This window comes from Porites lutea, chromosome 8 (assembly GCF_958299795.1).
Source record: "Porites lutea chromosome 8, jaPorLute2.1, whole genome shotgun sequence".
Taxonomy (NCBI): Eukaryota; Metazoa; Cnidaria; class Anthozoa; order Scleractinia; family Poritidae; genus Porites; species Porites lutea.
In genome coordinates, this window is record NC_133208.1 from 2046598 (window position 1) to 2074210 (window position 27613).

The 27613-nt window shown below is 39.9% G+C and overlaps 5 protein-coding genes across 5 annotated transcripts; 4 read left to right on the forward strand and 1 right to left on the reverse strand.

The window, feature by feature from the left end:
- Positions 1–301: 301 nt before the first annotated feature.
- On the forward strand, positions 302–2845 carry LOC140946746 (collagen triple helix repeat-containing protein 1-like). Its single transcript, XM_073395852.1, has 3 exons — positions 302–370; positions 1307–1666; positions 2423–2845. The coding sequence occupies exons 1-3, from the start codon at positions 302–304 to the stop codon at positions 2789–2791; spliced, it is 798 nt and encodes a 265-aa protein (XP_073251953.1). The 3' UTR covers positions 2792–2845.
- A 4051-nt stretch (positions 2846–6896) lies between these two features.
- On the forward strand, positions 6897–9526 carry LOC140946747 (collagen triple helix repeat-containing protein 1-like). Its single transcript, XM_073395853.1, has 3 exons — positions 6897–6965; positions 7912–8271; positions 9025–9526. Exons 1-3 carry the CDS (start codon positions 6897–6899, stop codon positions 9391–9393), a joined length of 798 nt encoding a protein of 265 aa, XP_073251954.1. The 3' UTR covers positions 9394–9526.
- A 2304-nt stretch (positions 9527–11830) lies between these two features.
- LOC140946749 (origin recognition complex subunit 5-like) lies at positions 11831–16338 on the reverse strand. Its single transcript, XM_073395857.1, has 5 exons — positions 16138–16338; positions 14687–15205; positions 13911–14115; positions 13394–13579; positions 11831–12104 (listed from the first exon to the last, which is right to left on the reverse strand). Exons 1-5 carry the CDS (start codon positions 16336–16338, stop codon positions 11854–11856), a joined length of 1362 nt encoding a protein of 453 aa, XP_073251958.1. The 3' UTR covers positions 11831–11853.
- A 270-nt stretch (positions 16339–16608) lies between these two features.
- On the forward strand, positions 16609–22248 carry LOC140946827 (cholesterol 24-hydroxylase-like). The gene is made up of 4 exons (XM_073395933.1): positions 16609–17222; positions 18734–19067; positions 20116–20188; positions 21080–22248. The coding sequence occupies exons 1-4, from the start codon at positions 16614–16616 to the stop codon at positions 21585–21587; spliced, it is 1524 nt and encodes a 507-aa protein (XP_073252034.1). The 5' UTR covers positions 16609–16613; the 3' UTR covers positions 21588–22248.
- Positions 22249–23305: 1057 nt separating this feature from the next.
- Positions 23306–26731, forward strand: LOC140946160 (probable N-acetyltransferase CML1). The gene is made up of 2 exons (XM_073395241.1): positions 23306–23630; positions 25885–26731. Exon 2 carries the CDS (start codon positions 25888–25890, stop codon positions 26602–26604), a length of 717 nt encoding a protein of 238 aa, XP_073251342.1. The 5' UTR covers positions 23306–23630; positions 25885–25887; the 3' UTR covers positions 26605–26731.
- The last annotated feature ends 882 nt before the right edge of the window (positions 26732–27613 follow it).

Sequence of the window (27613 nt, forward strand, 5' to 3'; positions counted from 1 at the left end):
GTCCACACGAAAACGGCGCAGCTGGCACCATAAACACAGTTTTTCAAAAACGTTCCCCAGAATGGAGTTTTGCGAGCATCACCCTTGATTCATCGTTTAATTGTGGACGGACGAAAAACGGAGGTTTTCGAATTCGATGATGCCATACATCATTCTCTGTCGGGAATGCTGTCGTACTTCCATCGTTTTAGCGTTTTCATCTGCTTTTTGTTTAGTTTCGTTTCAAGTATTTTTAATCAACACAATTCAATTCACAGGTTTTTTGATCTTGCTATTCTGTGTGGAGAGACCATTGGCCATAATGTTATGTTTCGTGCTGTTATTGCTGATCCCTTTGTGTTTCGCAAATGATGAAATCAGTAACAATGAGGTGAGTGGTTTGATTAAATTAAGAGCTTCAGACGTTGTTTTTTATGTGGTGATTGGTAGGAAGTTAATTTCATGCAATTAACAATAGTAAGTGCATGAAATAAATTAACGAAAGTATTTTTTTTTTTCAAAATGTTACATGTGAGAAAAAGATAATACAGTCATACCCTGTTAATACGACCACTGAAGGGGCAAACACTTTCTAAAAGTCGTTCACAGGCTTTAAATTACTACATAACTCACTTGATGCCAAAATAGTTTTGAAATGAACGTCTACCTATATATCATCCTATCCGGGGTACTGTAGCGCTAGGAACATCGACATGCTGTCAACTGAAGGGTTTTATTTTCAAAAAAAGAAAGGTCTATTACAGCACGTAGTTTATATTGAAGTGCCCGCGTCAGCAAGATTGCCTCCCTATGAGAGTTTGTTGATTGGGCAGGAAACAAGTGTCCGTTTTTCTTATTACTGTGTGTTCGTACCAAGCAGGTTGAATTTAAAGAAAATGTAAAGGCATTACGGTGGGACAAACAAAACTGTCCGTAACAGAGCTAGGTGTACGTATAAGTAATAAACAAATAAATAAATAAATAACAATTATTCACCGAAGTAGAGGTGGCTAGTGGTGGCATTTACTGAGCCGCGAAAGCATTGGATATCCGGAGGTTGAGTAGCCAATCACATTGAGCGCGCGAAAAACACTATGTCCACTGTCTTAGTATATACTAAACACATTTATTTCAATATGCTAACCACACACAACAAAAACTGGTTTCCAGGTAGGGCGTCGACAAACACGCATTACAAACAAATAGAGGCAAATGGAAGCAAATATTACTGAATCAGGTGACCGTATAGGAATGCGGAGTTGGAAGCCCTGTTCTTCCAAAGACAATAAATGATGCATTTTTCTTTTTATTTCTTCGTTTCATTTAGAGTAACCCTAAGCAGATCCTAAAAAATGACTCCTGTAAATACACTTCGTGTTGTGCAGCTGGAGTTCCCGGCATCCCTGGAATCCCGGGACCCGCGGGTCCAGCGGGACTACCTGGAAATAATGGACCTCAAGGACAAAAGGGTACACGTGGATACAAAGGTGAACCAGGTTCTCCTGGAACTCAAGGCCCCGTTGGCACCAAGGGACCACAAGGACCCTCGGGAAAAGCTGGAACAAAGGGTGATACAGGTGCTCGAGGTCCCGAAGGTCCAAAGGGGGTTCCGGGACCGTTAGTACGTAATTGGAAACAGTGCGTTTTTCCGAAACTGGCCGATGGCAAGGACACTGGATTGATTAAGGTAAAAGCTAAGAGGGCACTACAACAGAAATTCGTACTTCTCGACTGTCACTTAAGTATTCCAGTTTTTTTCTTAATTCAATTCTATAGGGAATACTTTTATATGTTTGTGTCCTTTTAAACATACAAGTCAAACTGTACGAAAAATTCTAAACTTTTGTTAAAATTTTTTTTGCAGAAACCAAACACGTTGCGATTAAAGTTTCGAATGTAAAACCACAGGAATTTGTTTACAGATGCAAAACGAAACTTAAAAAAACTCACCACCTTTCCTTGGTGCTGTTGGCAGCATAATAAACAGTAGCATATGAAAGCCCAGTGCTGCTGAAGAGCCATCGTTTCATGATGGCCATATTCATAGCTTCATTTTATTAGTAACAATACAGGAGTTTGTACAGATGCAGGGCTTTAAATAACCTTGTACTGCTGACAGCATAATAAACAGTACCATATGAACTGAGTCTACAACCTCGTCCCCAGGGCTTTTCCCACCCATTTTTTAAGGGAAAAGGAAAAGCCCTGGGGACGAGGTTGCTGAGTCTAGTGCTACTGAAGAGGTACTGGATATTTGAATGATTCAAAAGTTAGTACCACCTTTTACAGGATAAGAAACAAAACCACCGGAAAGTACAGCCCAATAGCTATCCGAAGCCTGAAACTGTAACATCACAGGATTTCGTCCAGAGGCTCTGCAGAGAGAATTTCGTCTTTACACCGCCGTCATTGTTGTTTCTGTTTTTTTTTTTTTTTTCAACAGGATTGTGTTTTCGAGAAGAGGTCAGACAGCACAAGTCTGCGCGTCTACTGGAGCGGCCAACTCCGCATCTATAACTGCGACGCTTGTTGCAGGCGATGGTATTTCACTTTTAATGGGGTAGAGTGCTCGACACCAGCAGCTATTGATGCTACAGTCTATATGTATAAAGGAACTGGCAGCAGAAAAGATAATTTGCACCGCCCACGTCACGTCGAAGGAGTCTGCGATAAAATCCACAAAGGCAAGGTGCGCGTGGGATTCTGGGTTGGCAACTGCGCAGGGTATGGAAATGCTGATGCGTACACAGGCTGGAACTCAGTGTCCCGGATTTATGTGGAAGAAATGCCTCCCCCGCAAGCTGAAAATTAAAGGAGTGGACTCAAATGTTCGGGAGTTTTGGAAAATTCAGGGTGCTTGATAAAGATTCAACCATAAACAGAAAAAAATTTCTCGTAACTTGTAGTTTTGAGATGCTAAGCGAGCAGAGTAAAGAACATTCAGATATCTGACAGACTGTAATCCAAACCTGTACTAGCAAATAAAAGGTAGTTTAATTTATAAATGAGTGTGGTGTGTCGATACGTTTAAGGTGCACTCTCCCATGATGAGATCAGGTCACTCACTGTAAAGCACCGCATAAAACAATCATTAAAACAATGGTAACATTTCGATTACGGAAGGGACGTCTCTAAGAGCATTAACTTGACAGCAGCCTGGCGTAGTACAGTGCAGCAACTGCATGTTGTTATTCTTTTCCTTAGTGATAACAAGATTAGACTGAAATTAAAGGACCTGTGTCACAAAATTTATTACATTTCAAACAGTGAGAACTGCCTCCAGATTGAGTGAAACATAAAAATACCCGCCAAAAACATTTAAAAAAGCAAGGATGGATAGAATTTTTCAGAAAATTAAAACGGATTGCAGTTGGGGTCTTTGAAAACGTGTTAGCCTAACAGTTCTACAAATTACATTCATCTTGTGTGCTTGCAACCATTTCATATGATGCCTTTGGAGAGATGTTTGTTTTTCAAGAAGCTGTAATGTTGTCAGTTACAAGTAAATTCCTTGCTAGCGTTAACTTCCTTAGCAAATTAAGACGCGTTACTGGTAATATAAACCCAACCAAATATAGACAGCCGTGAAAAAGCCCCTTTAAATTACCTTAAGTTTCCTCGTGCTTCAATCGGACACCATCGAAACTGAATCTCTTCAGACAATTTTCCTTGCGCAAAACTTTAACGCAGCTTTTATAAAGCGCTACACTTGCAAAAGATCATAGTCATGATTATAGTCTTGTATCAGTTCGACTCGCAATATCATGTTAGTGGTACATTAGGAACCAGTTAGGCGCCGCTTTTCGGTTGCCTTAAAGAGCGTTTTCAGTCACGTGACCAGCAGCAATAGAAATTTATTGCGACAAAAGCCTCCAGCAGGCCACCCAGCAGGCACGTGAAAAGGTTCCAAAAAAATTATAATTAACCGATCCCACACAAAGAAGCAAGTTCAGTGACCAATGAAGATGTTTGCCCACTGACGGGAGCTGCATTCTTAAGCCTCTCGAAAAGCTTGAAAGAATTTCATTATCGTGTCAAACGTCGCTCAAGTACCACTCAAACAAGTGAAGATTCTTTGCTAATTCAGCCGTTAGAACGGCTTGGCTATCCTCCTCTTAAACTCTATGTTTACAATGACAATGATCTTCAATTTGCGCGATCAGTTTATTACTTCGCCGACTTTACGATTCCTCTGAGCGATGTCTACGAAGTATCTTCGAGGAATAGCGAAGTCCATATAAGAGTCGTGTAAGATAGGGGTACGTTATTTTTGCGCGATAAATGGAGAGATTAAGGGCCTCTTCACATAAGGCTGGTTTCCGAGGTCTCGCCATACCTCTAAATCCTTTGTAAAATTTTCGACATGATGTGTTCATATGAGAGGGCGGGCCGGCTCGGTTCCCGGGATCTCGGTAAGCGGGCTGGAAATTTTGCCATATAAACGCTTCAGCCCCGTTACCGACCCTAAAATTGGTTTACAGGAGAAAAAGTTTAAAATTAAGAGGCAGAGCGTGTTTATATTAAAAAAGAGGTTAAAACGTTGTGGGATATGACAGATGTCTTTTGTTACCCAACTCTCGAAAATGATAAATGTGAAGTTAGGTTTTGAAACACTATGATTCCATCCCCAGGGGGATCCAGTGTTAGATTCTTTATTTTTTGTTCAATTCCTAAAGCTTCCTAATCAGTACAGATCCTGTTATGTCCAAATTTGTGCCAGTGACTCGTACAGTCGTCATTAATATGTTTCCAATTGACGTTTACTATTCTCAAGACATACTAAAAACGTGGATACTGCAGTCGGCTGCTGGTTGCTCTACAATAGCGATGAGTATTTTTCCTGTCGAGCTCCGAATCAGAGAGCTCCAAACCGCCCCACCTGGGATCAAGAGCGTTTCATCGCAGTCATTAAAGAGTAAGTTAGCAAGAATAGCTCAACATTACCGTGCAAAAGTCAGTTAGGGGAATCACAATAAAGAAAACTTATTGTAGGACTTGGTCAATTGTTTCCTATGACACAAGCGGAAAAAATTACATTTTATTACACTGGACCCACTCTTGACGAGGGACGTAGACTGTGAGCATCGTCGCGCTTCTTCTTCTTATTTAATTAGTGAGGGGAGTGCACGCGTGCGCGATTGTCGAGCGGCGAGGCCGCGAGAGCCTCTCTCCGTCTTGTGCCTTCAGTCGCGCGTGTGGTCATTTTTCGTTTCTCGCGCGCAATTCGCTTGACAGACTAGAAAAAACAGAGAGATCAGACTGCTCGCAAACTACGAAGCCCGACGCTCATAGCAAAAAGCCAAAAGGTTATAAGCTTTTTCACCAGATAATAAGGTATTATCTCAGACATCTATTTACTTCTATTTACTTTGTTTACCACGTTATATTTGACTAACTGTATTTCACGTTTGCGTGATTTTACGGCGACGATAGAACGTGAAAACAACGCTTTCACGCTTTAAACCATCGCAGCTTGCTATCTGTGCGTTGTTTAATAAAAAAGTATTGCAAAGTTAAATAAGCTGAGACAAACTGTTTTTTTTTTTATAATTATCTTTTATAGATTTACTTTTCTATATTATTATCGTTTTTATTTTATATGTATTTTGTTCTCCGCACCTTCGATTTTTTTTGGTACGTCTCGTACCGTGTGTACAGGTAACTACGCCTCTGCGCTTGTATAATTGTAAGTGTTAAGAAAGACAAATGGTATTATTGTAATTGTTGGCAGTTGTTGATTCAAAGTGTTCTTTCGCTATTTGAGAAAAGCTACAGCACCTAATGTTAACGCTGGCGGCACGTCACGTTTGAAACAATCTTGTGCCAAGGGCTTTCCCTTAAAAACAGGAATGGCGGGAAAAGCCCTGGAGACCTGTTGCTTTAAATGCCGAGTAAGACGTGCCGTCGGTGCACCCCCGAGAGTTCGAAGAATTTGATTCTTCTGAGTATTTGCTATTCTATCGCATTCACTTTAGCCTGGGTTATTGTCAGTTTGTTCAAATATTATGCATATTTTTCCCGTAATTATCTATTCTCAGCGTCTTCTTACGTAATCGTGATTGTCAATTTTTGTAACTGCTTTAGCTCTATTGTTGTCCTCAGTTAAGTATAAAAATTTTCTTCTTCGCCCATGAAAATCAGTCGTTGTATCCGGAGTGGCTGCGTTCAGATCTTGTAAGTATGGTTTTCCTGTATTTTTTGCGTCGTATTTTTCGATTTGTTGCGCATTTTAGTATTATCTTTTGCCAAACTTTTTCCAATTTGCGTTTATTTGAATTCTGTATTTTCCTTTTTTAAAATATGTTCCTCGTGGTGAATCGTTAAGGAATGAATGAGTTCAATCTGTACTTGGAGTTTGATTAGAGTAGCATAAAACTTTCCCTGTGTCTTAGCAAAAGTTTTAGACGGACAGGTAACTATTAATATCATGTTTTTGGGATTCATTTTGGAGAGTTAGAACAATCGGACAACTCATTCACTATTTTTTATCGGGAATGATGCGCTTTGGTAATGCGACTTCTCTTGAAACTTTATTCTATTCATAAAATGTGTCCGTCCACATGTATCCAGCTATTTTTGAAAACAGAAATTTTTTCGTTTTAGCCTTTTGTTCACACGTAAACGGCGCAGCTGGCACCATAAACACAGTTTTTCAAAAACGATTCCCAGAGTGGAGTTTTGCGAGTATCATCCTCGATTCATCGTTTAACTGTGGACGGACGAAAAACGGAGGTTCTCGAATTCGATGATGTCATACATCATATTCTATTCTCTGTCGGGAATGCTATCGTACTTCCATCGTTTTAGCGTTTTCATCTGCTTTTTGTTTTGTTTCGTTCCAAGTATTTTTAATCAACGCACTCCAATTCACAGGTTTTTTGATCTTGCTATTCTGTATGGAGAGACCATTGGCCATAATGTTATGGTTAGTGCTGTTATTGCTGATCCCTTTGTGTTTCGCAAATGATGAAATCAGCAGCGAAGAGGTGAGTTGGTTTGATTAAATTTTAAGAACTCCAGACGTTCTTTTTTGTGGTGATTGGTAGGAAGTTAATTGCATGCAAATACTTTTAGTAAGTGCATGAAATAAATTAATGAAAGTATTTTTTTTTGAAAGTGTTACATGTGAGAAAAAGACAATACAGTCATACCCCTTTAATAAGACCACTAAAGGGGCGAACACTTTTTAATTAGTTGAGTCGCTCGCTCACAGGCTATAAATTACTGCATAACTCACTTGATGCCAAAATAGTCTTGAAAAGGACGTCAACATATATATCATCCTATCCAGGGTACTGTAGCGCTAGGAACATCGACATGCTGTCAACTGAAGGGTTTTATTTTCAAAAAAAAGAAAGGTCTATTACAGCACGCAGTTGATAATGAAGTGCCCGCGTCAGCAAGATTGCCTTTCTATGAGAGTTTGTTGATTGGGCAGGAAACAAGTGTCCGTTTTTCTTATTACTGTGTGTTCGTACCAAGCAGGTTGAATTTAAAGAAAATGTAAAGGCATTACGGTGGGACAAACAAAACTGTCCGTAACAGAGCTAGGTGTACGTATAAGTAATAAACAAATAAATAAATAAATAACAATTATTCACCGAAGTAGAGGTGGCTAGTGGTGGCATTTACTGAGCCGCGAAAGCATTGGATATCCGGAGGTTGAGTAGCCAATCACATTGAGCGCGCGAAAAACACTATGTCCACTGTCTTAGTATATACTAAACACATTTATTTCAATATGCTAACCACACACAACAAAAACTGGTTTCCAGGTAGGGCGTCGACAAACACGCATTACAAACAAATAGAGGCAAATGGAAGCAAATATTACTGAATCAGGTGACCGTATAGGAATGCGGAGTTGGAAGCCCTGTTCTTCCAAAGACAATAAATGATGCATTTTTCTTTTTATTTCTTCGTTTCATTTAGAGTAACCCTAAGCAGATCCTAAAAAATGACTCCTGTAAATACACTTCGTGTTGTGCAGCTGGAGTTCCCGGCATCCCTGGAATCCCGGGACCTGCGGGTCCAGCGGGACTACCTGGAAATAATGGACCTCAAGGACAAAAGGGTACACGTGGATACAAAGGTGAACCAGGTTCTCCTGGAACTCAAGGCCCCGTTGGCACCAAGGGACCACAAGGACCCTCGGGAAAAGCTGGAACAAAGGGTGATACAGGTGCTCGAGGTCCCGAAGGTCCAAAGGGGGTTCCGGGACCGTTAGTACGTAATTGGAAACAGTGCGTTTTTCCGAAACTGGCCGATGGCAAGGACACTGGATTGATTAAGGTAAAAGCTAAGAGGGCACTACAACAGAAATTCGTACTTCTCGACTGTCACTTAAGTATTCCAGTTTTTTTCTTAATTCAATTCTATAGGGAATACTTTTATATTTTTGTGTCCTTTTAAACATACAAGTCAAACTGTACGAAAAATTCTAAACTTTTGTTAAAAATTTTTTTGCAGAAACCAAACACGTTGCGATTAAAGTTTCGAATGTAAAACCACAGGAATTTGTTTACAGATGCAAAACGAAACTTAAAAAAACTCACCACCTTTCCTTGGTGCTGTTGGCAGCATAATAAACAGTAGCATATGAAAGCCCAGTGCTGCTGAAGAGCCATCGTTTCATGATGGCCATATTCATAGCTTCATTTTATTAGTAACAATACAGGAGTTTGTACAGATGCAGGGCTTTAAATAACCTTGTACTGCTGACAGCATAATAAACAGTACCATATGAACTGAGTCTACAACCTCGTCCCCAGGGCTTTTCCCACCCATTTTTTAAGGGAAAAGGAAAAGCCCTGGGGACGAGGTTGCTGAGTCTAGTGCTACTGAAGAGGTACTGGATATTTGAATGATTCAAAAGTTAGTACCACCTTTTACAGGATAAGAAACAAAACCACCGGAAAGTACAGCCCAATAGCTATCCGAAGCCTGAAACTGTAACATCACAGGATTTCGTCCAAAGGCTCTGCAGAGAGAATTTCGTCTTTACACCGCCGTCATTGTTGTTTCTGTTTTTTTTTTTTTCAACAGGATTGTGTTTTCGAGAAGAGGTCAGACAGCACAAGTCTGCGCGTCTACTGGAGCGGCCAACTCCGCATCTATAACTGCGACGCTTGTTGCAGGCGATGGTATTTCACTTTTAATGGTGTAGAATGCTCGACACCAGCAGCTATTGATGCTACAGTCTATATGTATAAAGGATCTGGCAGCAGAAAAGATAATTTGCACCGCCCACGTCACGTTGAAGGTGTCTGTGATAAAATCCACAAAGGAAAGGTGCGCGTGGGATTCTGGGTTGGCAACTGCGCAGGGTATGGAAATGCTGATGCGTACACAGGCTGGAACTCAGTGTCCCGGATTTATGTGGAAGAAATGCCTCCCCCGCAAGCTGAAAATTAAAGGAGTGGACTCAAATGTTCGGGAGTTTTGGAAAATTCAGGGTGCTTGATAAAGATTCAACCATGAACAGAAACATTTCTCGTAACTTGTGGTTTTGAGATGCTAAGCCAGCAGGGTAAAGAACATTCAGATATCTGACAAACTGTAATCTAAATCTACATATGCAAATAAAAGATAGTTTAATTTATAAATGGGTGTTGTGTGTCGATACGTTTGAGGTGTACTCTCCCATGATGAGCTCAGGTCACTCACCTTAAAGCACCGCATAAAATCAGTGATTAAAACAATAGTAACATCTCGATTATGGCAGGTACGGCTCTAAGAGCATTTAAAACTTGACAGCAGCCTGGCTTAGTACAGTGCAGGAACTGCATGTGGTTATTCTTTTGCTTAGTGATAACAAAATTAGACTGAAATTAAAGGAGCTGTGTCACAAAATTGATCAAATTTCAAACAGTGAAGGCAAGAATGGATAGACTTTTTCAGAAAATTAAAACGGATTGCAACTTGTGGTCTTTGAAAACGTGTTAGCTTGAGAGTTTTTCAAATTACGTTCATCTTGTTTGTTTGCAACAGTTTCATAACATGCTTTTGGAGAGATGTTTGTTTTACAACAGGCTGTAATCTTGTCAGTTACAAGTAAATTCCTTGGTAACATTAACTTACTTAGCAAATTAATTAATTAAGACAGGTTACTGGTAACCCAATTTAAATTACCAAAAGTTTCCTCGTGCTTCAATCGGACACCATCGAAAATCTCTTTTCTTTATAATTTTCCTTGTCCATAACTTTAACGCAGCTCTTATAAAGCGCTATCAGAAAAAACGATGGATGCTGTATCATAATATTCAAAGGTTACACTTGCAAAAGATCATGATCATGAATGTAGTCTTGTATTAGTTGGACTCGCAATATCATGTTAGTAGTATATTAGGGATTGGTTAGGCGCACCTTTTCAGTTGCTTTATAGAGCTTCTTCACCGACGTGACCCGCCTCAATGCAAATTTATTGCGATAAAAGCTTCCAACAGGACTGGTCTAAAACGTGACGTCACGTGATAAGGTTCTTTATAATTGACCTTTAATCTATCCCACACAATAGAAACAAGTTCGGTGACCAAAACTTAGTATAGCCGCGAACGTTAAAACTGTTGTGTTTCTCCATATTTGCTCTGTTTCTCAAATTAGGCAACCATATCTCGTCCCCAGGATCTTCATGCCTATGGTGGACAGCCTTTCCAAGCACCCTGTCTGTGGGTCTTACAACCCCCAGAGGGAGGCCTCCCTTATGTAAGTTATACAGGTATGTGCAAACAATGCAAGGACGACAGAGACGAGAGCAGTCTTCAGGATCTGTATGAAGTGGAATTTGGAGAAGTACTGGACGCATCCTCACTTCTGCAGCCGTTTATGAGGGCCTACTGCAGAACAGACCTTGCAAAGGTCAGACGATTCATGCAGAGGATCTCAAGCCTTCAGTCACGAGCGCGGTCATTTTTCCTCTCTCGCGCGTTTTGCTCGACGGACTAAGAAAAAAGGAAGGCTGCTCGGCTACGAAGCGCGACGCCCACTAACAAAAAAGCCAAAAGATTATAAGCTGGACACTGGATGTTGTTCTCATTTTTTTTTCTCATTTGGCCTTGCCAAGGTCTACTTCTCACTTAAACGATGCAGAGCTGATGATGGCGTCTTGTAAGCTGGGTCTAACTTTTAACTCTGTGAACGAAACCCTATGGTGTTACCATTCAAATGAAACCTCTTCAGCAATACTTTCCACATGGTACTATTTATTTAGTACGTAGTTCTAACTTTTGAGTCTGCAGACCAAATCCTATGATGTGACCATTTAAATAAAAGCTCTCTAGCAGTACTTTACGTGGTACTATTTACTTAGTATGTAGATCTAACTTTTAAATCTGTGAACGAAACCCTATGGTGCGACCATTCAAATGAAAGCTCTTTAGCAGTACTTTCACATGGTAATATTTATTTAGTATGTAGTTCTAGCTTTTGAGGCTGTGGATGAAATCCTATGGTGTGACCATTCAAATGAAACCTTTTTAGCAGGACTTTCACATGGTACTATTTATTTAGTATGTAGTTCTAACTTTTAAGTCTGTGAATGAAATCCTATGATGTGACCATTCAAATGAAAGCTCTTTAGCAGTACTTTCACATGGTACTATTTATTAAGTATGTAGTTCTAACTTTTGAGTCTGTTGATGAAATCCTATGGTGTTACCATTCAAATGAAACCTCTTCAGCAGTACTTTCACTTGGTACTAATTGCAGCTGTAATTCAGGTAATTGTTTTTCCAGCATTTCACAAAAATCAGTGAAAATTGGAAATTTTGGCGTTTTCAATTGGGCCATTTCTGGAGCAAAATCCAAGTTTGATAGGTGTTATACTGACAACAACAGGAACCAACACCAAAGCTAAATTAACAGAGGATCTTTTAATCAAACAAAGTCATATAAATACTGCACAATATCAAACTTCAACTGCTTGGCAATCTCAGAGATGGTGAGAAAATTGACGAGGCATTTATACTTGGGGCAGTCAATCTGATCATCAGCTGTCACTTGAGCTAGAAGATTTAGTGAAACCAGCGATGAAATCTGGCACAGAATGCTTGCTGAAGGCGCAACGTTGTCTTCCACTATGCTGTAGAATATAGCCATTAGACGGTCAAGCGGGAAATTCTTGGGACCTACGGCGACAAAAATAATGATGGTTGATCGATAAGAGAAGCAATGACGAAAATGTTTTCTGGAGTTAGTGACAGAGCTGGAGCCTTTTCCTTGGAAAATTCTGGGTATACGGGACGTTTAGTCTAAACGATTTTCTTCAAATAGCAGCAATGTCATCTGTCGAGTTGTAGTTTTTTGTTGTAGTTGTCTTTCTAAGTTTTTAGCCAGTAGTTCGGCTATTTCTTCTTCACAAGGAAGCCATTTCCTCTAGCTTTACCAAAACAACGAACCTTTTTATGGTGTTTATCCTATACTATTGACGTCATGTTATCAGATCTCGCAAGGTCCTTGAATATGGTCAACGCTATGAATAGTTAGCTAGAGGATTTGAGCCAATCAGAAATGGAGAATTTGTTTTTTCAGAATTCAACCGCTTCATTTATACTACAGGAGCGAAGCGCCATATACGAACACACGCTCCTGCGTAGAGCTGAAATATGTCAAAGAAATACATATTTTTTCTTTTCTAAAAACATTTTTAGCGTTACCGCGCTTTTCACAAACATGCGAATTCTGAAGTTAAAAAGCCAACTGACGATTGCGTTTTTCGCTGTCGTCAATCATCTTAACTGACCTCTTAGGAAACAAAACTTTACTTTAACGGGTTCAAAAGGTCATGGTTTGTGATTTGTGATTGGTGGATTTCGATCCGTTTTGTGTGTTTCTGTGCTTCAAGGTTCGTTGCTTGTGGTCGAACTTATGATTGACGGCAGCGAAAAACGCAATTGTGAAGGCGGCTTTTGAACTTTAGAGTTCGCATGTTTGTGAAAAGCGCAGTAAATAGGGGTGACTGATAAATTTTGTCGCATTCTACTGGAGCTTTTGGTTGTCTAAAGGGCAAACGTCTCGCTCTTAGCCCGCAAATACACCACTGCTCGTCAGTAGGGATGTTTCATAGGAGAGACGAGGAGGGACGGCTGTCATGCAGGCTATCTCGCCCTTTGCTTGTAACTTCCTTGATGAAGTTGACCACTCTTTTACCTTTTTCCTTAAACACTGTACCTTACCAATAACAAAAGAGATGGGTTAAATATACAACTAACTATTGCATTTTGCTTCGTTTTCATTTACTTAAAATTTCCTTCGGAAAACACACAGAAAATGGCATTTACGAGCCCCTCAATTAAAAAATTTTATGGGGGAGCAAGCCCCCAGCCCCGCCTAGTTTGGAGTTCCTTTGGTGGTCTAACTTTTCTTCCTGTGCGTACACCTACAAAATCTCACGTGGCTCCCATCTATACAGTTGTACCTGTAAGTTGAGTGTTGGACTTTTTTCCTTTGGCAGCAGCCTTTGCCCTGTTGCTTATTCCTCTTCTTCCTTGTTTTGTGAAGAACCTTCTGTCTGTGTGAGCAGGGTTGTATGACGCTAGATAAGCCGCAATCAGGAGATACTTGGTATAAAATGGAAGTTCAATGTAAGAACGAACTGAGACACCTAGAACAGAGAAGTAAAATGCTGTTTCAATTTGCCTGTCAGCCAGTTTTCTTACCCTGAGAAGATAAAGCAGATAGTGCCCCTTTGAAGGGTTTGAAGCAGTTTGTCGAGGACAGCATTAACTGTACCTCTAAAGTCTTACATTTCTTTGCCGTCACTGTACAATTATAACGTGAAATTAGCAAATGCGATGTCTTATGGAGGGCATAACAAAGATTATAATGAAGGCGACGGCAAAAAGAACTTTTTTAAATAAAGAAAAAAAAACTGTTGGTTTTATAAGCAAAACAACAGTGTACTGATGAGTGTAGTTCGCTCATAATGTTCTTACCCTGGTCCCCTAGATTTTCATTGTTGTCCTGTGTATCTTGACTTATAATCGACTCCCACTGGTGACTGGACACCTCTCTGAGATAAACTGTGTGAAGTGCCTTCTTCAGATGGGGCTCGATGTTCCTCCATAGTTTACGACTGTCTGTCATTTCAGCATCACCAGAGACTACTGGCTCACAATATTTGGGAAAATGTAACAGGGCCTGAAATGAATAAGAGAAATACCGGTAGATCAGTTTTTAGTCAATAGAAGGAAAGGCACATGCACGAGGAGATTGCACATGTAGCAGATTTCAAGATGACTAGCTCAAACAAGGTCCCCTACTGATGAGCTTTGCCAAAATAAAGGAATTACTCATACTTATATGCTTCGAATACTCTCTTTTCAAAGGGGTCAGGGCTGTCACTAGACTTTCAAGTTGCTTGGTTTTATGAAATTAGTAGGTGGGAATTGAATGGCTAGGAAGTTATTTTTTCAGTTATTGTCCTTTTATTTCCACTGAAAAAAGGTGGGAGTCGTGCTCAATGTTGCCAGGGGTGATCTCCGTCCCCCATCCCCCCCAGCTCTTATTAACAGCCTTGAATGTAGTAAAGGATCTCTAATGAGTGGTTCGATGGCTATGCCATGCTGATAATCCCCAATACAGGGGAAACAGCTGTTCACGGGTGCCACTGTCCAGGTGATATGGCTGTGTGCATGCATAAGGTACTGGCCAGGCCATGGTTTGTTGTCAGTAAGTCACTTGTCTTTAGTGTAAATATTATCATACTCACTAAATGACGCAGTTCATTCAGATCTCTACAAACTGAGTAGAACACACTCGTAAAAAGTTGACAGTAGGCTTTATAGAACTCCACAGGATATGATGATGGACAATCCATGGCCATAATCTGAAGTAATTCCACCTTCGAATAATCTGGGAAATGAACCACAACAGGTTCATAAAATCCCGTACCAACTTGGAATTTTTCCCACACAATTTGACTGATGAAGATGACGCAGATATTAAGTTGTGTCAGCTCTTGAAGTCTCAGGAATGCTGGCAGAACATTGGCTTCAATATCCCGTAGTCTCTCAGCTTTATCAAGGACAATGTAAAATGTTTCACTTGTGAGCTGTCTTGATGATAGAGAATTCTTGAGTTGGCGTAAAAAGTCTGTCATGTTGTCACATTTGGGTGGGGGATCGAACTCAACATGTTCTTCATCCAAATCTTGTAATTGGTATAAAATGTGCTCATAAATCAGACGTGCTGTAAAACTCTCTATACAGTTCACCAACGCATTGGGAAGCTATTCAAGATCAACAAAAGAAAAAAATTCAAAACTATTTTATTTTATATAAAAATTTGCCTATTTAAAAAAACAAAGAATGTCTGAAAATGATCATACTTGAGTTAATTCTTTTTACACTACAGGGCCCGGTTCCTGAAAGGTCGATTGGCATTAATCCAGGATTAAAATTTTGTTCTGGTTCTGTATTTTACATTCCTATGCATTTGCTTAGTGTAGCATTTTGTGTTATCATTACTGTATCTCATAATAAAGGCTCAACAGTAATTTGTAACCTCGAGTTGCATGTTCTTAGACAAGAAAACCATGCTTGAAATTTGGCTTTTAAATCCTCAGGGTTAAACTTAACCATCTTTTGAGGAACAGGGCCGAGCTGTATCAGTATCAGTCAGAGACAAACTTCGAGATGTGAATAACCTTCATAACAAAAACAATTTGGGGCTAATTCAATCATGTGCTAGTATCGATCAGGGATAAAACATGGGTTTTCTACCATTTACCACAAATGCCCGGAAATTCCTGTTGGGATGTAAATGGTATGAAAGTTTTTTTTTGGTTTGTTCCACTGGAAAATTCCAAGGACAAACGGAACTTCTGAAAAGGTAATCCCGTTTTCCCGGTTGGGATGTTCCAAATGGAAATTGTTATACCAATTACAAGTTTCTTGAGTTTCGTACTAGTTTTATGTTGTAACTAGAATCCCGGCAGTCTAGCAGCGTGGCAAGACAATCCGGAAATTTTAGGCAAATGGTAAATGACATGTACAAGGGTTAAATGCCATTTAAGAAAACTCTCCAGATTTTTGATCTGCAGAGGCTGGCATCTCTGATGGCAGCTTCGATGTATATTCTGTGTCCAAAATTCAGGATTAAACGATTTTCAATACAATAAATTATAAGCCTCGCATGCTTTTAAATAAACAACATGCTCACCTCCAAATCTTTCAACAAAGTTTCCACGACCACCGTTTTCCCTGTAGCTGTATGACCGCAGATGAATATCGATGGCGACACAAACGAACCTCCGTCTCCAAAAAGTGTCAACAATAGATCTATTTCAGATTTTCTGCAAACAAGTTTGTTGTAAACACTGTCGAGAATTTCTTCGCGGTTTGACCCTTCTTTTGCCGCCATGTTGGTTTACAACCGAAAAAAGCTGGGGCGAACAGTGACAAGATCTTCCCTTCGGGGAACGGTGCGTCGATTGGTTTCCTCAGATTCTGCCATAAATTCATATTAATAAAAAATATTATTTTTCCCCCTTTAAATCAGAATTTTGCATATATTGTTAAAATTGCTGTAAATATCCCATAAAGATTGTTCTCTCAAATTCTATTTGCAAGTATCGACAATTTAGTTACACTTCACCCTACCCTAGAGAAAGTACATTTACTCGTCTAGAATTCAAGATGGCTTCTGCAATTTACGGTGTTGTGTATTTTCTGGTGATCAGTCTATGTCTGACACTTTTTACTCTCGTCTTGTGCTTTGTTGTTTACCTTCATCACAAACATAAGACCCTTGATCACATACCTGGCCCTAAACGCGATGGATTTTTCTGGGGAAACATAAAAGAAATGGAGAGGCTAAAGAAAGCCCATGGCTACAGCAGCGGCGCTGAAATCTTGAACCACCTCTGTCGAGAGTATGGTCCTGTTATGGTACTCTGGGTGTTTCACATTCCTATCGTTTACATATCAGATGCTGAATTAACCAAGAAAGTGCTTATCACATCCAATTATCCTAAAGACTCCTGGGCTTATGATAAGCTGGCTTATATTTTCGGAGAGAGGTTTTTGGGGAAAGGCCTTGTCACAGAAACCGATCACGAGAAATGGAAGGAGAAACGTCTCGCTCTCAATCCTGCATTTCACAGGAAATATTTGAAGGAATTCATGGAGCAGTTTAATGCGAGTTGTGATGTCCTTTTGGCAAGGCTAGCTAAATTAGCTGATGGCAAAACAGTGGTGTTAATGGCAGACGAGTTTAACAGAATTACTTTGGATATTATTGGCAAGGTAAGTTATTGAGCTATTTTTGCTCTGGCATTTAAGGATGTGTTCCTTTGGGATGATCCAGATCAAAATCAGTGATCCGAGATCACTCGGATCATGGAAGATCAAATAAACCAATGAATCCACTCTGGACAAGGATTCATCGGTTCATTTGATCTACCATGATCTGAGTGATCTCGGATCGCTGATCCTGATCTGGATCATCCCAAAGGATTGCACCCTGTGTAAAGAGTGTTACTGATCATCCTATGTGTGGTATTCTAGACAGTCTTGGATTCTGGATTCCACACAATGGAATCCAGATTCCAGGTACTAGATATCCAGAATCCTTCCCAGTGGAACTTAGATTCCGCATTCCAAATGTTAGCAGGATTCCGGATTCCTTGAGCTTAATTCTAGATTCAAAAGCCCAGAATTCTGGATTCCACTTGCATATCTTGTATTGTGACCTGTATTGTATTGTGGAAAATGTATCATAGCAGGGGTGTGGCCTTTGACTTTTTCAGGTATACATGTGTATACAAGTAGCTATGCCTCAGCAGTTAACGGGCTTTGCATTCCCAAACATGTGTATTCCTGCACAATATCCATGGTCTCCTAGCCTGTCAGCAATTCTAGTTCTGGGTATTTCCACCCTGGTAATCCTAGTCATCCCAGTCATCCTCGTCACCCTAGTCATCCTCATCAACTTGGTCTTCCCAGTCACCCCCAGTCATCCCAGTCATCTCAGTTATCTCAGTCATATTAGTCACCCCAGTCATGTTAGTCATCCCAGTTATCCCAGTCTTCCAAGTCATCCCTGTCATCCTAGTCATCCCAGTCATCCTAGTCTTCCCAGTCATCCTAGTCATCCTAGTCATCCAAGTCATCCCAGTTATCTTAGTGATCCTTGTCATCCTAGTCATCCCAGTCATATATAAAATATCGGCAAGTCCACAGCAACAAACCAATGAGTGGTGCTGGATCTCCCAGTTGTTGACCTGGATCAGTATAATAAGAACTTGTAGAAAAATATGAAACGGCAAACTGATCCTTACGGCAAGGCAATGAAGAAGTAAACAAAAAAATAAAAATATATATATATATAATTAAAAAAATTTTCTCAATATTTTGGTTTGAAAACAAGCATCCCAGTCATCTCTGTCATCCTAATCATCCCAGTTATCCTTTTTATCCCAGTCATCCTAGTCTTCCCAGTCATCTTAGTAACCCCAGTCTTCCCAGTCATCCCAGTTGTCTATGCTTTATTCCACTCCAGCTCGCTATTTGTGCTTTGTTTGGGGACAAAATTTTTCAAAGAAACAAGAAGAGTTAAAGAGCTGTGCTTTCTATTATTATTATCATTTTTTTTCTTATTATACTGTATTGCATTTTTGTTCCTTTGTTTTTATCAGGTACACACATGTGTGTCATGCATAAAGGTAGCTGTGCCCCTGATCAGTGGGTAAACAGTTTCACATCCCATTATCCCTCATTAATGGAGTTGTACTGTAACATGGCATGTGTTTTTACAGGTTGCTTTCGGAATTGATCTTAATGCAATCCATGAACCAGATTCTCCATTTCCAAGTGCCATCAAAGAGTCTTTAATTGCTCCAATCTGGTGCTTCGCTCATCCTTTTCATGCTATTGAATTCACAACCTACGGCTATCAAAATTCTGTGATAGCTGCGATTCATTTTCTAAGGGACACAGGAAAGAAGATCATTGACGAGAGAAAGAAAGCGATTTTGAATGGTGATGAAGTCCCAACTGATATTCTCTCCTACATCCTGAAGTCAATGGACGAAGACACCGTTTTGGATTATGAAGAACTCCTGGATCACTTTGTAACCTTCTTTATTGCTGGTAAGCTGAGACTATGTTTACCTAAATACGAGGCAAATAAAGGAGCGTCGGGGAAATGTTTTTTTTTATGGAAATATTTTTAAACTTATTTTGGTCGTCGTCTCTTTGAGAAATGTCCCAGAAACTAGGAACGAGTACAAGATCAAAGAAAAGGCGATGACGGCATTTTGACGCCATTTGTTTTGCTTAGCGATGAACTTGACTGTAACAAATGTATAGCAAGCAAACGAAAATAATGAAAATGATTGGGGAGTTGTCAACGACGACAATTCTTTGTATTTGCCACCACGTTGTTAATTATATCCATTCTTGCAAATTATTCAACGTCATTCTCGTCAATTTGGCCACGCGATAAGGCAGTCATTTTTGGAGGGAAATTTGCGTGTTTTGAAGACGGTGACAAGTTCAGATACCCTACCACTGAGCCACTGCGAGCTACAGCTACCAAACTAGGCTCATGTGACAAACATCCTGTATACTGTCAGAAATTAGGTAGTCTTTTTTCCTATGTTCTGTGATTGTAGCAGTGCAGTTAACTCTTTACTTTTCGCTTTAGTTCTTCGTTCTTGGTTTAAATTTTATTTCGTTTTGTTTTTGGCTATGGTAGTCTATGAGAGTGGGTTTGAAACACAGAGATTAAAATTTAAACAAAGGATTGAAGTAGGCCACAGAATATACCGTAAAATTCCGAAAGTAAGCCCCGGGGCTTATATTTTTCAAAGGCCCTTTTTGAGGGGCTTATATCTGGAGGGGCGTATCTATGGAGGGAAATTTTCGTTCAACATCGATTGGGCTAGCCTTATAGTTGGAAGGAAATTTACCGTTTTTGCTTTGTTTTTTTTGTATTTGAGGGCAATTACCAAGTACAAGCCCCCGGGGGGCTTATATTTGGAGGGGCGATTTAAGGGAGGGTTTTTTGTGTTACGAGTTTGGGGGGCTTATATTTCGAGGGGCTTATACATGGAGGGGATTATTTTCGGAATTTTACGGTATATTACTGAAAGAGAAGCTAAAAGGCGGTATTTATTTTTTTTCTTCTCACAAACAGGTCAGGAGACAACTTCTGCCATGCTGGCTTTCATGTTAGCAGAGGTTGGAAAACATCCTGAGGTCGAAGAAAGGTAAATTTATTACTTTCAGTTTGAATGTCCTTTTGGAACGAAATTAAACCTTGGCTAAGCGAACATTTCAAATTTAAGTATCATGTATTATGCTGACATCGCCTTGTCTTCGGAGATAGTAGGGACTTTAAGGTCCAACGACGCGACGGCAACGACACTGAACAAGAACGTAGCTTAAAAAGTGAATTTGTGTTCCTTCCTTCAGTTCACTTACTTTGTCAAATGTAAGCGAACCCTCCTGAAGCTGAATTTCAAGTGACTTCAAGCTCAGAAAGAGGAATAAAATTTCGTCGTTGCTTGTTTACGTCCTCCATAAAACGAAAAATTAGGCATTTTCACGTCGTAGTCGTGCAAAAACAGGAAAGAAATGTACAAAAAAGCGTGATGCACGTGCAAAGCGTGATGCACGTGCAAAGTGTGATGCACGTGCACAGTTGTTGTTTTGCTTATTGAACCAATTGTTGTGTTGACGTTCTCGTTGCCGTCCGCGTCGTTGGATCATAAAGTCCCTATTAACAAAGTGGGAAATCGACTCTTGGAAAATCGAAGTAAAATAGGGAATTTTTATTAGCCTAAGAAGACTGCAGACATTTCGGGACGCCACCACTAGGACTCACGAAATGCCATCTGAGGAACGAGCGCGGAAATTCTATCCTGATGACAGGTCACTGCCCAGATCTGGGTAGTGCTTCTAATTGGTTGAAGCACATTTTCCTTCAGGCAGGACCAGTCAGAGGCATTTTCCCAGAGCTGGGTAGTCACATGTCATCAGTATGGAATTTCTACGCTCGTTCTCCGGACGTCCGGGGTGCGGCGCCGCGAAATGTTGGCCCTTTTCTCAAACTCGTTTTTCTTTGATATTTGGGTTTATTTTTCTGATTTGTTTTGTAGATTAGTTCAGGAGGCTGAAGATGTGCTCGGTGCTCGTCAATTCATCACCTACGAGGATCTTGGCAAGCTAAATTACACAGGTCTTGTGATGAAAGAGACCTTGAGGTTACACCCCAGCGTGCCGTCATTTTCTCGTGTCATCAACAAGGATGATGAGTTAGCAGGTCACTTCATTCCTGCTGGTACCCTCATCAATCCGTTACCTTATGTGCTGCATCGTAACCCCAAGTATTGGAATGATCCAGACAAATTTGACCCCGAACGGTTTTCAGCTCAGAAGGATGAAGAAGATACGGGATTTCACCGCTATGCTTATTTTCCATTCTCTCTGGGTCCTCGCCATTGCATTGGTCAAATGTTTGCTGAATTTGAAGGCAAGGTGCTGATCGCGCGGTTCGTGAAGTCCTTTAAATTCAAGCTTGTTCCTGGGCAAGATTTTGGATATGAAGATCTCAAGGCCACGTTGTCGCCAAAAGACAGGATTCGTTGCACCCTAACTTTGCGCTAACCAACCGTGAAGCGAGAAGGGAACTGGAGCCGAAATGCGTCCCGCAATTGTTTTTGGGATCGTGACTTGGGATAAGCACAAGCTAACAGTCCCAGAAGTCTTTGCGAGCGTTAACTCGGCCCAGTTCCTTCTCGTTTCTAACATGGCGAATGAGCCATATTTGGCCTGAAATGTCCACGTCCTTGAAGTTAAGTCATTTCGGGCACCTCGCCATACCGGGTTGACACCGGAAATGCGGGCAGCAGTCAAATCCTCGGCAAAAATTACAGACCTGACTGTGATTGAAGCATCCTTTCGCTATTCTGTCTCTAGACACATTTTTATTGTTCGGCCTCTATAACTGACATCGAGATATCTCTCAATAAAATAAAAATCTTACCCTTTTCCTGCGGTGTATTAACCGAAACTGATGTAATTTATAGATTCCTGCTTCTCTTCTAATCCAGACGTTTTTAATATAAGTACCGTTAATCCTTTTTCTACTTCGCTATTTCGGCTGTAATAAGTTGCTGTGCACAAAGAATGATGGTAAGTAGGATTTTTGGACTTGTTAAAGCAACCAGGATAATGCTTTCCCAAATATATTCTTCCAATTAATTATTTAACAGAGGCTATCATTTTTTTAAATTCTTTGGTGTAAAATAAAGCAGCATCAAAGAAACCTGTGTCACGATTTTTTACTTTAATATTCTACACACTTTGAGATAAAATGTAATAGTTTTTTAGCTTTGCGTTTGGCCCTCAAACGCTACGATGGAAATGGATTGCAACTTTGCAAATGCATGGCCTTAAGGATGGCTTTTTTTGGTATCATACTTGTTTTACGCGAAGTCGGTTTTGTAATGCTGCAATGTGCCACTATGACGTCATTATTGTGCTGTCACCAGTCTCTCTCTCCACATGGATCGGAAGGCAACCCATAATTTTGTGTTTTTTTTGCCCACTATAACTTCCTTTGTTTCTTTGGTATGACAAATCTCCGTTTCGACCCTACGTGAATATGGCTAATTAGTTTAGTCAAAAGCAAAAATTCATGTAACTACCTTGATTGGCAAATTTAAATGAAAATCTTATTCCCTAATAGCAAACCCATAACTATAACTTAAGCCAATTCTTCTCTTTTAATAAATTTCCAGTTTCCTCGACCTTTCGGTAAATTAAAGCTCCTCCCACAGATTAAGGTTTCAAGGATTTCGGCGCTAGCTTACCTCAAATGAAAAAACGACCTGTTTTCTTTGGCAGCTTAATACTTTTACAGGGAAATGGATATCTTTATTTTTAGTTTTGAGCCCTTATTTAACTTTGACCGGAGGTACGAACGTCAAAACTTAAAAATTTTCCCCTTATAGACGGTTTTCACAAAAAAGAGGGAAAATCATGGTCATAAGTATAAATAGGCCTGCCGGTACTTCCAAACCGACTTATAAAATGATAAAACTGACCAAAATAGCATACGAAATCAAAATAAGTTTTCGCTTAAACCCTTACTTTTAAAAAAAATTATGAAAAACTATTCATGTTTTTTCTCAACTCAATTTCTTTTTTTGGCCTTACAACCTGCTGGATGAGATTGGTAATCCATTCCGTTCCGTTGTTCCGTTTTCCATCTGCCAATCTTCCAAAATTATGAGAACTTTACAGGATACCCAGGTAAATGAGAAAGCAACATGATATTAGCCATTGTGAGACAATTTTTTAAAGAACGTCTTTTGTAATTATCTTTTAGGTGACTCCAGATTATCACATAGTTTGCATGAACAGACAAGAAAAAACAGTAGATGGCTTCGCGCCCACGTTGTCTTGCCTGGCGCGGTATTAGATACTGTATGTAAACAAATATCGAGCCCATTCATGTGACATTGCACGTATCAGATCACTCAATGTTATGTTTGGCTCAGAGTACGGATCGAAAACGCCGGTTCAGGCCACGTTATGTTTGTGCTGTGAGTCAGAAACTCAACTTTCGTTCCTCGTGAATTGTAATTGACTCATCCAAGCAAGTTTTCACTCTTAACTCACGGACATAATTTGTGGAAGGAAAAGGTACGTTACTACAGAGACTAAAACTAAGCGTAGAGCTTACTCGTTTCAGCTGGTTGAAGCTTATTCTTTTTGTGGTCTGTATGCATGTTCTATGTTCTATCGCTTGGTTTAAATTTGTAAGCGAAAGGATTGCTTTATCTCAAATAGCAATTACGTTCGCTCTCTCTGCGACTTGCAGCTGTGTTGCAACGCCCGGTAATGTACATGAACATGTACAGTGTACATGTCTTCGAAGAACATGGCGAACTTGTCAGCGTTAGGTTGTCGAATCATCGATCTTTTTGTTGTGCGTGCATCTGAATCAGGTCAGCTGACTCCAATAGTGAAAACAGGCCATGAAGAGTTATGAAGAAACTGAAAATCAGAGTTGTAGTGTATATCATTGTAATTCTCAACGATTACCAAAAGCCTATCTCAACATCCCCCATATACATGATATAAGACCATCGGATTTAATGTTAATGGCATAGTTTTTAGAGCGGAACCCTCTACTAGCTAAAGTTTGGCTGATTTTACATAAAAGCTGATGTGTTTAACAAAGAAAAATGCTACCATTAACCGAAGTTATATAATTTTAGGTGACCTTTTCCCTGATTTTAATGAAGATGTTCATCAAAACAAAAACAGCACTCTTTTCAATACACGTGTTACGTATTAAGCTGACACTAAATTACAGTGCAGTCGGTTTTACTTTTTTAATATACAGCGTTATCGGTTAAAGGATGTGTTTTCGGGATAAACACAAAAAAAAATCGGTCCACACGTTGTGCCTTTGTGTTAAAGCTTCGATTTCTTGCAAGTCAAAACTATATCCCTTGCTCGTTTTCATACCCAGCCAAAGTCCGGCGGAGGTTAAGAGTTCAACTAATTTGCGCTCCCGCTGTTTAAATTTAGCCTGTTTTACACGTGAAGTAGTGTTACTGGAGTGCTAACCTGTCATGGAGATTAAAATCTCCTTGGGTACATTTCATTTTCAAAATACCTTTGAAGTATCAATTTCGTGCGTTCAGCTGACCAACTGTCAAAAAATAAACAAACAGATTTAGGAGTTTACAATCCATGCTGAAACGTGTTCATAGGTGTTTTTGTGCAGAATCACGATGGCTAGAGTAGTTTCTGGCACAATATTCTTATTGTTGCTACTTACGTACACTGACCCCAATCCGAATCGAGGTCGGATATGCCATAATTTTTTTGAAATTCCTTGTGGGATCAAGTGCTCTCAGATAATTTTTTAAAGAGAGGGTTGTTTTTTAAACACTGTAGAGGAGTACAAAAAGCATTTTGATATTTTATTATAGTGCTGTATGTTTGAAAAACTTGAGATGAAATGTTTTTAAATCAAATATAATGCGATTATGTAGTCCACAGGTGTATGTCACCCTTTACTCGAATTCCCTTCCCACTCACCCCCCAGCGGGTACTCTGGATTTCAAGTGATGGAGATAATCGAATGATTTTTTTGAAGAGTTGAATTTTTTTAGGTGGATTTTGAAATTTTGGGGGTTGGAAATTTTAACAAAAATTTTTTTCCGTTTGTGTAATTTAGGTAGCAGATTTGTGATAGTGCCCGTGTAGCCCCGCCCAGCTGCCTAGTTTTGCGAATAAAGTACAACCAAACTGGTTTTTAAAAACTTTATTTTTCTAGTCATATCATTTAATGCTTTATGGAAGTTTTTAAGGCTCAGAAATTTGGCATGGGATTTTTTGGGGGTTAAGTTTGTCATTGAATTTTTTGGGTGTTAATTTTTGCCCCCATTCAATTATGCCTGTCACTTGAAATCCAGAGTATCCCCCTGGGATTCTCCCTCATGTCAAATAGAAAAAATTTGGGGGGACCAAAACTGCAGTCTATAATTTGGCTACCTCCTAGTGGGAACAGGGGTACTCCCTATAATGGCCTATATGGGGAGGCCGCGCCCACCCAAACGGGGTATTTTTTTCACGGGTTGAAGTATTTGAAAGGGCAAGGAAATCTTTCATTTCAGTCTGTGAAAGGCCATAAATGGCCAACAGATGCATCTTGCAATGGCTGTAAAAAAGACATGAAAACTCTTCCTGGTTTATTCCTGTTTTTAATATGTAAATGATGGTGCATTTCAATTTAACAGCTGTTAAAGGGGATTCAATTTCTGGCAAGCAATGTTTTCTTTTTGGTGACCAGTTTATCATTGCAGGTTGCCAAAACAGGGATTTTGAAAAAAGGCGGGTGTTCATAAATCATTCTCTAGCTCATATTTTTCAATCTCAACAGGATATGTTCTCCATTGGTGATACCACCATAATGTCTACAGTGAAAAAGGGTACGGCCATGGAGGGAGTGCAGATCCGTTCATATAACCAGGCAACAGATTACCATGAATGTCGAGAGATATTTACAGAGGGCATGCAACAGCTCATCAATCTTGTTAACCGTGTTGTTTTTCCAAGATACTTGTGGTATGTTGCCATAACAACCATTTTTGCCATATTGGCATCTATGAAGTGGTCCTTGTGGATTTTAATTTTCAGCCTGTCAATTTCGCTGGTGCTGATGGCACTTCTGTACGTGGATATTTACTACGAGTGCTGGAAGTTCATCAAGTATTGCCTAAGAACAGATTTGGCTGACATCGACAAGACATACATGTGTAATGATGGCTGCCACATGTGGGTAGCTGAATTAAATGGCAAAGTTGTTGGGATGGTGGGACTTATTATTGATGAAAAACAAAAGCCAGGAGTTGCTGAGTTGCAGAGGATGTCTGTGTCAGGGACATGTCGGAAAATGGGAGTTGGAAGGAAACTTCTGGAACAGGTTCTTAGACATGCTGAGCAGTGCAAACTTTCAAAAATTGTTTTGTCGACTACGAGTGCACAATTACCAGCGATTGGACTGTATAAGAAATATGGCTTCAAATTGGCTGGGGTGTATCCATATCCTCAGAAGATCTTAGGAGATTTGGAGTACTGGTTGTTTGATCGTCAACTGTGATTCAACTCTGGCCAGAACAACTTGATTCTGACTTGTATGTAGACTGGAGAATCCTCCATGTGGCTTTCAAGACAACAAAAGCAACTACTGGTTAATTTGTTTGACGAAAACAAAAAAAACCTCTCCCATAATAATAAATCCTCTGTTAAGCTCCTATCCTCTCAAATAATCTCCCCATTTCAGGGGAAGAAAGTTATTAAGTCCCCTCCCCCCTTAAATGATAGACTTATCAATCGCGAGTGTAACACTTCTTGTGGAGGGATTCTAGATGGTATATTCATGTGCGGGAAGTTAAGATTTATTTTTTATCTTCAGCTGCATGACCTCCAACTTCATGTACCTGAGCTCTTCCACTTTGGAGATTTGATACCATCATCTTAAGACAATTCAATACCCCCTCCCCCTGTCAGATATTAGCTCCCTCTCTATTGACTCCCCATTAAAACCTGATTGGAATAAATTGTTCTTACGCCCCCTCCCCAACCCCCAGGGGGTGCTTAATAGAGGATTTATGGAAAATTAATAGAAAACCTATGCTATCATACTCTGCTGGAGTATGGTCTCCTTTAAGGGTCAAATAAAGACTGAGTCACACCCAGTTTGGTCTCCTTTAAGGGTGTAATTGAAGCATCCCAGTTTCTCTTTCACATGGGAGTTGCTATTAGTCCACCCAGCTTGATGGATAAATAGATAGAGTTGATTCCCTTCCTTTTCATTAATTTTGTACGTCAGTCTCTCTGTGGGGCATACAGAAACTCCTCTAACATGGCATTGTGATGGTCCATAACAGTGATCTCCATTGATCAGTAGTTACAAGCATAGTCAATAGAGTGGAATGGTTATGGAGCCCGTCCTTTGTAATGTGTTTTTGTGAACTAATGAAGGTGCACAACAAATTGTTCAATAGCTGACAATTCTATCATTTTGATCTTAGTGACCAAGAAAAACATTGCATTAAATAATATTCTGTGACAATTTATGAGCAAAAAAACAAAGGCTTAATTGTCGA

What these genes read in the sequence shown, in the direction of transcription:
- LOC140946749 (XM_073395857.1), bottom strand. Translation starts at nt 16,338, where the DNA reads ATGGCGGCAAAAGAAGGGTCAAACCGCGAAGAAATTCTCGACAGTGTT. An exon ending in CTTTGTTGAAAGATTTGGAG is followed by an intron (nt 15,206 to 16,137) that starts GTGAGCATGTTG and finishes GATCTTGAATAG; the next exon opens with CTTCCCAATGCGTTGGTGAA. An exon ending in GTCCAACACTCAACTTACAG is followed by an intron (nt 12,105 to 13,393) that starts GTACAACTGTAT and finishes TTGTCGCCGTAG; the next exon opens with GTCCCAAGAATTTCCCGCTT.
- LOC140946747 (XM_073395853.1), top strand. Translation starts at nt 6,897, where the DNA reads ATGTTATGGTTAGTGCTGTTATTGCTGATCCCTTTGTGTTTCGCAAAT. An exon ending in ATGAAATCAGCAGCGAAGAG is followed by an intron (nt 6,966 to 7,911) that starts GTGAGTTGGTTT and finishes CGTTTCATTTAG; the next exon opens with AGTAACCCTAAGCAGATCCT. An exon ending in AGGACACTGGATTGATTAAG is followed by an intron (nt 8,272 to 9,024) that starts GTAAAAGCTAAG and finishes TTTTTTCAACAG; the next exon opens with GATTGTGTTTTCGAGAAGAG.
- LOC140946160 (XM_073395241.1), top strand. Translation starts at nt 25,888, where the DNA reads ATGTTCTCCATTGGTGATACCACCATAATGTCTACAGTGAAAAAGGGT.
- LOC140946746 (XM_073395852.1), top strand. Translation starts at nt 302, where the DNA reads ATGTTATGTTTCGTGCTGTTATTGCTGATCCCTTTGTGTTTCGCAAAT. An exon ending in ATGAAATCAGTAACAATGAG is followed by an intron (nt 371 to 1,306) that starts GTGAGTGGTTTG and finishes CGTTTCATTTAG; the next exon opens with AGTAACCCTAAGCAGATCCT. An exon ending in AGGACACTGGATTGATTAAG is followed by an intron (nt 1,667 to 2,422) that starts GTAAAAGCTAAG and finishes TTTTTTCAACAG; the next exon opens with GATTGTGTTTTCGAGAAGAG.
- LOC140946827 (XM_073395933.1), top strand. Translation starts at nt 16,614, where the DNA reads ATGGCTTCTGCAATTTACGGTGTTGTGTATTTTCTGGTGATCAGTCTA. An exon ending in TGTAACCTTCTTTATTGCTG is followed by an intron (nt 19,068 to 20,115) that starts GTAAGCTGAGAC and finishes TCTCACAAACAG; the next exon opens with GTCAGGAGACAACTTCTGCC. An exon ending in CATCCTGAGGTCGAAGAAAG is followed by an intron (nt 20,189 to 21,079) that starts GTAAATTTATTA and finishes TTTGTTTTGTAG; the next exon opens with ATTAGTTCAGGAGGCTGAAG.